We start from the raw sequence: 9,385 nt of genomic DNA, 5'->3' as shown, positions 1-9,385 counted from the left end.
ACACACACACACACACACACACACACACACACACACACACACACACAGTCTGTCAACCTTTTAGGGCCTTTGTTTCCTGGTCTGTAAAATGAAAACGGTTGGCCTAGATGATCTCCTAGGCCCTTCCTAGCTCCAAGTCCTCAACCTTATTTAGTAAAGAAATAGGAAGCCCCAGGCTCCTCAAATACCTTTTCCCTCTTGACTCAAGACTTCAAAGTTTTGCCAAGGTTCCCATTACCCTGGGGCAGGAAGAGTGGGTTAAAGCAGATGTTCATGGTAACCCCAAGGGGTCCTGCTGGACTGTGGGCTCAGGGCTGTTGGGTGGGGGTGGGGCAGGCTGTGGCTTGAGGGAGACCAAAAGGGAGGGCTACAAGGGAGGAAGGGGGATCTCTGTTCCGTGTAACCATACCAGGAGCCTTGTCCATCCAGCATCCTTCCCCTGTGCTGTCCAGATGGAGAGAAGCAGGCGGCTGTGGCTGTATGTGCTGACCTGTGCCCTGTCTCTGCTCATCGGCCTGGAGACCTTGGCTGAGTCTTACCCATCCAAACCTGACAGCCCCAGGCAGGACTCCCCACCAGAGGACCTGGCCAGATACTACTCAGCTCTGAGGCACTACATTAATCTCATCACCCGACAGAGGTAGGAGCCAGGGTGCGCAGTCGGGGCATCTGCTGCCGCCACGGAGGCACCCACAGTTAGGGCCCTCCAACTTCTCTGCATCCCCCCTTTCAGCCCACTGGACTTCAGGATCATTCCTCCTGTGGAGGGCACAGCTCCTCTTCTCCAATATCAGGCTTTTTGTGCCCAAGAAACCTGGCCAGGGGAGAGAAAGAGGCTAGGTTGGAGAAAGGAAAGGAACCAAAGGGACGTGGAGAAAATACAGAAAATGAAATTACAAAGCACTGGGGGGGAGGGAGGGGGTAAAAGGCAAAGCAGATTTCTCAATTTGTCCCCAGCTCCAAATGAAGGAACTATATAGATAAAGCTCACAAAAAGAATTTTCTTCTAATAAATTCTAGCAGGAGGCAGCCTCTCCCAGCAATGATTTGTCTAGATTCAAGATCTGACTCTGAAACTACTGTCTGTGTGACCCTGGGCAAGTCACTTAACCTCTATATGTCACTTTTCTCATCTATTAAGTGGGGATTATTATAGCACGTACCCCTCAGGTTTGTGAGGATGAAATGAAATACTATTTGTAAAGTACTTTGCAAATCTTAAAGCACTGTATAAATGCTAATGATTACAATTGTTATTATGTAAATCTCTAAGACTATATATTGCAGATTTGCTGGTGCCCTGCACTGGTAGAGTTCTCTATCCTAGTGAAATTACAGGTCTAGTTCTGATCCTAAATTCTGGCAAGGGTTTTGCTTGATGAAGAAACTGAAGCCCAGAAAGACGAAGTGAGGTGCACACAAGTAGTAAGTGGGAGAAGCAGGATCTGAACCCATGTCTTTACTCCAAATTCAGTCCACTTTTCCACGGCACATCATGATTTTTTTCCGTTCTTTCAACTCGACTCTTTGATTTCTCAGAAGAAACCTGGCCCTGGAAAGCAGTAAATTGGAGATAAAAACCAGGTCCCTCCTTCTCCTTTTAAACACCAGACTCTGGGACCAAGGAGTCCTCTAGGACATGAGTTCATACCTTATCCATTAGATAATTGGGGCTGCACTTTCAGGCCACCAATCAATCTATCAATCAATCAGTATTTATTAATTGCCTACTATGTGTCGGGCCCTATGCTACTTCCAGTATTTTATTTCAGTGTCATATTGACATTTGAAAGGTCTAAATACTTCTACCCATATGGGGAAGGGAGCATTTCAGTCAAAAGAGTGACCACAATTAATTGATTTCTTTGGGCTCACCTTTAAATAAAAAAATCTTGCCTGGTCAAATTCCCAAAACAATGGGAGATAATTCTAGAACTCAGAGCAGAAAGCAGCAGCAAACAGAACGCTGAGCCTGTCCTAGCACACCTTCTGCAGGCCAGTGGCTCTGATAGTGGGTAGTTGAGGCATTATGGACATTTTGCTTGGGACTCAACTGAGTATAAAATCCTAGGAAGTTGCCAGAGGCTTAGAGGTTAAGTGACTTATCCAGAGTCACATAGCTAGCAAGTGTCCTAGAGTATCAGAGGAAGGACTTGAACCCAGAATTTTGCACCCAAAGGTACCATATTATCTTGGAAGAGGGAGTGCTACTTTTATATATTCTTGACAAGGTGACTGTCTTTTTTTTAATAATTGGAAATTGATTCCAAACTAGTTCAATTGTTTTTTCCTTATAAAGGTTCTCTATACCAGTAAAAATGGGATTCAGCAAGGCTTTTGAATCAATTCCAATTTATTTAGCATTAGAAATGGAGAATAACATAATGAAATCATATGTCTAGGGGTTCGCAAAATTATAAGAATTTAATATGGGATCATCAGTTTGAGCTAGAATCAATCAATCGATGTGTACTTATTAAGCAGCCATTTTGTTAGTCACTGGAGAATAGAAAGAAAAAAATAAAACAGACTCTGCCCTCAAGGAGCTTATACTCTAATGGACCATATAGAAGTATGGGCAAAGATATAGAAGGGACCTCAGAGATGGACTAGTCTAGTCCAACCTTTCATTTATTTGTGGGATACTGAGGCTCAGGAAAACGAAGTGAGGCACACACTTCATTCAAGGACACACAGACGGTAAGTGATAAAGAAGGGAGTTAAACCCAGATGCTCCGGCTCCCAATAAAGCAATAATATTGTTTACACTAAGCAGTTTCCCAGAAAGCTAATAATTTCATATTTCAGGCGAAGGAACAATGTGGAAGATAAAACAGCACAGAGAAAGCAAAAGGCATTTTGTTAATAGCCGTCATCTTTTCCAGGAAATTGCCTTAGCTTGCTACTGAAGCTTATTGAACACTTATTAAAAAGAATTTTTTTTGGACAAAAAATTATCTTCTGATTAGAGTTAAACAAATATAATATTTTGCTATAGATTAATTATATTATGTGTATATATATTATATATATATATATCATTATCCTATTATCAATAGGAGCCACATACTGAAAAATGAATAAATACATTTCATTTGCCTGGCAGCCTAGCAAAGAGAGTGGGAGCCTTAGGGTCAGTAAGATCTGGGTTCAAGTGCTCCTCCTATCCATGTCTGTGTGACCCTGGACAAATTATTTAATCTTTCAATATCTCAGGTGACTCCTAAATTGGCTTCAGACACTTACTAGCTGTGTGACTCTGGACAAGTCACTTAACCCTGTTTGCCTTAGTTTCCTCATCTGTAAAATGAGCTGGAGAAGGAAATGGCAAACCATTCCAGTATCTCTGCCAAGAAAACCCCATACGGGGTCACAAAGAGTTGGACGTGGCTAGACAGCAGCAACAAAGTCAGAGACTGTAGTGGTCTAAAGAGTTGCTGAGACCAGGAGTTCCCCAAGCTAATGAAACCACAAAAATATTTCCTTATATTGGGTGGACATTTTAAACTTACATTGTTTCTTCTTTTAGATATGGAAAGCGATCCAGCCCAGAGACCCTGATCTCAGATCTCTTGTTGAGAGAAAGCACAGAAAACCTTCCTAGATCCAGGTATGAAAAGGGTTCATTTTTTTAAAAATATCAGTTCTCTTTGTGTATGACTTAAATCTAGTGAAATAAAGTCTTGGTGTTTCTCATAGACATCTTATGCTGCTTTTCCTGTTCCTCTCCCCACTTCCCAGCTGAAAACCCCTCTTTTCCTTCTGGCATAATCTGTGAAGGATTTGTGATAATTTCATTTGAAAAGATACTTTAAGAACAGTCCAAAAGAAAAACAAATCCAAATTCAGCTATGGTTTTAAAATATGTTAAAACTTGGTTGTCACTAATACTGGTGTCATGTAGAAAGTGATATTAGAGGGATGGGATACATGCATATCTATGTAGGGGATGAGAGGAAGGATGAGAGTAACATAGCAGGTTCAGAAAATCCCATGATATCGTTCCCAAAGACAATAAAGTCTCAGGTAACCAACCTTGTCCGTCCGGTGTTTGTGCATGCATCTCTAGGAGCTGAGATCACAGAGCAATGACAGTAGGGGTTTTTTCCTGGTCTTAGGGAAGTCCATGGAGCTCGAGGGGGAAAGGTTCCAATTTTGTATACTTATATCGACTTAAAAGAGCCTTCTAGGGTGTGAGGTAGCAGCCTTCAAACCTTCCAGACTGAGTTTGTCTACCTGGTCCTTTATCTTGAACTTTCTTATGAAATGCACTGAGACTACTAGGTAACCCCAGGAAACAGCCCAGGGAGACAGCAACTCTCCGCACGCCTAGCTCTGCCGGGTGGCCAGCACTGGGGAGTAAGCAGAGTCCTGTTGAGAAAGAAGCTAGAGTGAGCGTGCTGAGGAGCCAAGAGCAGGGTGTAGCTGGGTGCCTGCGTGGTAGTGTGTGACTATACAGCATAATGTAAGCACTCTGAGGGCAGGGACTGTTTCCCCTTCTGTCTCTGGGGCCCCTAGCACAGAACTCAGTGCATAGAAGGGATTTAAAACATGTTTGATTGTAATGTACTGTTAAGCTGTTTTTCCTTTTAACTGGAAAGGAAGTCAGACTTGGGATTAGAAGGTTTATCTAAGTGGACAGCGCTTTAATGTAAAATATTAAGTCTAGCGATAGAATTTCAGGTTCGGCTGGTGGGCCAGTGGAGGAAAGGTCTTTAGGCAAGGTCTCCTACAACTCCCTAGAAATAGAACAGAATAATTCCTAGCCCCATAACCTGATGACCACACACAGACACACACACACACACACACACACACACACACACACACACACACACATGTCTGTCTGTCTCTCTATTGATCTATCTATTTCCCTGTCTATATCCACACACGGGTCTGGATGACTCAAAGAATCTAGGTTTACATTTTTTGCATTCACCAGTGAGCAAATTACGAAATAATCAAGTGAGGGTGTAAGCAAGAAACTACGAAATGATTTAAACTTTTAAGAAAACTTGTCCCCATCAAATACTAGCTTGGGGAAAGAATTCTTAGTAAAAAACAAACAAGGTTAACTTCTAGCTTTTTAATTAGTAAGCAATGATTTGTCTCCTCCACACTCTAAGTATTTGTAAGAACCGAGTGAGGTGGGAGGAAATTGGAGGTCAGAAGCCCTGGGACTGAATCCTGGTTTTACTGCTTAATCTTGGTTGGACTTTGGGCAGACATTCACCACTCTGGGCCTCTCAGTTTCTGCGTCTTCAATGTGAAGTGGGCAAACACGACAATCTTCAAGGCCACTTTTGGCTCTGGGGCCTGTAAATTGCCATTAACCTAATACTTTTAGATTAAATTTATCCCGAACTTTAAAAACTAGTTAAATCTATATATGTTTTTTACCTAATAATAGAGACAACTAGGTGTTGCCACAGTGCATAGAGCATAGACCTGAGCTCAAATCTAACCTCAGACTAGCTGTGTGACTCTGGTCAAGTCACTTAAACCCCTGTCTGCCTCAATTTCCTCATCTGTAAAATGGGGATGATAATAATAGCACCTATCTCCCAGGGTTGTTGTGAGAATCAAATGAAATACTATTTATAAAGCATTTAGTGCAGTGCCTGGCACAAAGTAAATGCTATGTAAATGAAAGCAATCATTTATTTACTATTTATAATTATCATTATTATTCAACAAATGGGCATAGTCAGTTCAAGATTCCAGCGTACAGAATAAACACATTATTATTGTTAAATCTGGGAAAAAGAAAGTAAATTGGAACATTAAAGTGAAAGTTTTCTGGGATACATAGGGAACCATTTTTTCATATCTGAAGGGTGGAAGAGAGGTGAGGTTTGTTCTGTTTGGCCCCAGAAGATAGAACCAGGAGGAAAAGGTAGAAGTTGCAGGATTATAGGTTTAGGCTTTGATGGAAGGAAAAAATTTCTAACAATTAGAACTATCTCAAAGTGGAATTAACTGTCCCAGCAAGTAGTGAGCTCACTGTCACTAGGGGTGTTCAAGCAAAAGCTGAAAGCCCACTGGTCAGGGATTCAATCTGTTCAGATACAGGTTAGGCTAAAAGACCTCTGAAGTCCCTCTTAACTTTGAGAATCAGTGATCTTGTGAAAAGACCAGACTGTAAATACTACCTTATCCCAGCAAGTTGACTTGCAGTCTTTTCTCCCATAATCCTTTGAAGTTTTCTGCATTTTGGGTGCCCTTTGAAAATCTCAGGTACTAAAAGATTAGCCCCCAGGCATAGTTCTGTTCTGCTCATGAACTTCAGACTCAAACCTCTAAAAGACACAATAAAGAGTCTCCCTGTGGTGCTAAAGACAGAATGAAAGGTTTGTGGGAAAATATAGCGACTGGATCTTTAATCACTAAAAGACGCAGCATGGAATACTTGGATGAGCACTGGACTAGCTGTCAGATCTGAACTCTATTCCTATGGCCCAAGGCAAAGCAAGGTAGTCACTTCAACCCACGAGCCTCAGTTTCTCCATCTGTAAAATACAGCTAGCTGTAAGGCTCCATCCAATTCAAGAGTCCTATAGTTTATATAGAGAATACAATTTGGACTATGTGAAACAATGTACCATATTGTAAGCTCCTAGAAAGCTCCCTTAGCACTTCAAACCATTGTATATAGTTTTTTGAAATTTCTCACTGAAATCTAAAGAATCAAACTCTAAGGCCACATTAAGAAATAATCACTAATATTTATATAAAGCAAGAGGTCTCCATCTACAGACAAAGAAACTGAGCCTTACAGAGGTTAATTGGCCTGCTCAAGGCCACACTGCTAAGAAAAGGAAGAATTAGGACCTGAACCCAGCTCTTTCTGATGCCAATGATCTTTCTACTACACACACAAAAATATAGCAATGACATGCACGAAAACAGAGTCAAAACGGATTCATCCACTAGGGAATTGAAACTCAATGTCAGGGCTTTACAGATTAAATAATAAAAACAGCAACAATTATTATTATTATTGCCAGAGAAGGGAGTGGGAAATTAAAAAAAAAAATCCTTCCCTTTTTTCATTCCACTTTGCTTGAATTCTGGGCAGGGAGGAACAGTCCTAGAATGAACCTACCACTTTAAGATGAAATGACCAGATTCTAGATTGGGTCAGATCAGTCCTGTATGTTAGACAGTTTATAATGGCTGAGTGAATAGTCATTGCAGGATTTACCTCTGACAAATCTAACTCCAACTGCAGACAAATGGTAGTTTTGGAATTCTCTGTGAATGACAAAGGTAAAGATAGAAGACACTTCAGAGATCATCTAGTCCAATCCCCTCATATTACAGATGAGGAAACTGAGGTCCAGAGAGTAATGACTTGTCCAAAGTCAAACAGATAGCACATGGCAGGGGTAGGATTCAAACCCAGGTCCTAAGCAATATGTTGTTGCTTAGAACCCTGACTATTGCTTGCAGAATGAAGCCAACTTTGGAAAAGGATGTGTCCAAGGGTCTAATAGCAACCTCAGCTCTTCTGACTCTAAACCTCGTGCTTTTTCCAGTGGACCATTTATTCTCACTTATTGATGATGCCCTCCCTCTCCTACCTTCAGCTTCCCACTATTTCTTCCCAACAGTTCTGGTCCATACCTCCATTAGTTGCTGTTAGAGACCTTCACAACATCAAGAGCTAAATTTACCAGGAGAGGGTGCTACAACCCCTCCTTTTCTGTAGTTGCATATTAGTTCTGCCATTGCTATGATTTTTCTAAAGTGAACGGCACTGAGTGGCTGGGTTGGGTTTGAGTTGAGCCACAGGCGCCTCCTTTCACCCAGTGCCCACCAATTAGCCTTGGCCAGGGTTAAGGGCACAGTGTATGACTTTTGTTTGTGTGAAACTGGCCTGCTGCCAATTAACTGAGCTCACCCATTCAGACTGAGATGAGGAGACTGATGATCTCCAAATGGATGTCAAGTAATGAAGTATTTGTTGGAGAATCAGGTGTAAATTTGTACTAGTAGTACTACTACTAGTACTAGTAGGTGCTAGAAGGTAAGATCCACCAGTGTTCAGAGAATAAAAAGTCAAACTGAGTCATGCATGGCTTTGTTTCATACTCTTCAGTTTGAAAATTTTTAATGAAATAAAGTTAATTGCATCCTAACTTGCATTATCTGTTCTAATTACGAAATCATATGGAAGAACAATGAAGTGGTGAGTCTGGATAACCTTGAGGTTGTCTGTGAATTTTCTGTGTGTGTGTGTGTTTGTGTGTGTGTGTGTGTGCGCGCGCACGTGCGCACGTGCTCTTGTGGGTGCACGAGTGCTGCGAGAGGGAGGGAGGGAAGAAAAGAGAGAGAGAGAGAGAGAGAGAGGGAGGGAGGAGATTGTTCATAATATAAACATTTAGTTCTTCCAACATAAAATGACTTTCAAGAAAACAGAAATGCCCTCAATTTGCTGAATGATAGTAACCTTTGTTTTCAAATTTTGGGATAGTCCCTGAGACCCAGAGAACCATAGATTTGTTCTACTGGTAATGAAGGCTCCTCCAAACAGGGTTTTCCCCTCTTCTTTCCTTCTTTCTTTCCTCCCTCCTTCCCTCCCTCTTTTTTTTTCTTTTTTTCTTTCCTCCCTCCCTTCCTTTTTCCCTTCCTTCCTTCCTTCTTTCCCATCAGGAAAGTCCTATCCTTGCCCTTTGACCACCTGCCATTACAGGGCTCCATTTCTTTCTGTTTCTACTGTCTCGGGAGGTTGGAAGGTTTTCATCTGGACAGTTTACAAGCTATTGATTCTCCTCTTTTACAGGTTTGAGGATCCTTCCATGTGGTGATGGGAATTCCAGCTCATCTTCAGTTTTTTCCTATTCTCTCCCATATTCCAGGCTACAAAGCCTGGTTTACCTGGGTATACCAACCTTGCCAATGCATGCAGCCCCCTTCCCCACATCCCTTGAGTTTATTTCCCACGATTTTCTTGAATATATGTTTATTTAAATAAATTGCCATGCATTCAAAATGTAACAGCAAATGAAAATTTTACTATTGGAAGAGTAAGGATTGTTGTATTATTAAATGCTATTAAAACCTCATCATAGTCTGTAGTAGCATCTACACAGTCGTTCCCCTGGTTTTCCTGAAGAGAAAGGCTGGAATCTGCAAAGTGAGAGCAAGACTCAAATTAGTTTATAGAATTGAGAGAGAGAGTATTTATTAAGTGCTAACTATGGGCCAGGAGCTATGTTAAATGCTGAGTTACAAGCACAAACAAGCAAGGCAGTCTCTGCCCTCAATGAGCTCCCATTTTTAATGGGAGCAGAGCTGGCAATACTGGTAACTAATGGTCAATTTGGGAGAAATCTGAGAAGATTTTTGGCTTTTCCCTGTTACCGCTGGTACCACCATTGCA

General features: G+C 41.5%; 1 protein-coding gene across 4 annotated transcripts in view; it reads left to right on the top strand.

Moving 5' to 3' along the window:
- Positions 1 to 9,068, top strand: part of NPY (neuropeptide Y) — a 32,909-nt gene extending 23,841 nt beyond the window's left edge. For 3 of the 4 annotated variants that reach the window (XM_027872002.1, XM_027872001.1, XM_027872003.1), the window contains exons 2-4: positions 453 to 640; positions 3,530 to 3,610; positions 8,786 to 9,068. In XM_027872002.1, coding sequence (XP_027727803.1) covers positions 453 to 640; positions 3,530 to 3,610; positions 8,786 to 8,810 — 294 coding nt within the window. In that variant the 3' untranslated portion in view covers positions 8,811 to 9,068. Of the gene's footprint in view, positions 1 to 429; positions 641 to 3,529; positions 3,611 to 8,785 lie in introns of all 4 variants that reach the window. The other variant, XM_027872004.1, reaches the window with a different exon arrangement.
- Positions 9,069 to 9,385: the final 317 nt, after the last annotated feature.

This window comes from Vombatus ursinus, unplaced genomic scaffold (genome assembly GCF_900497805.2).
Source record: "Vombatus ursinus unplaced genomic scaffold, bare-nosed wombat genome assembly UNPS02014799.1, whole genome shotgun sequence".
In the NCBI taxonomy this organism is placed as follows: Eukaryota; Metazoa; Chordata; class Mammalia; order Diprotodontia; family Vombatidae; genus Vombatus; species Vombatus ursinus.
Note: the sequence above shows the minus strand (reverse complement) of the source record. Positions and strands in the feature narration are given on the sequence as shown.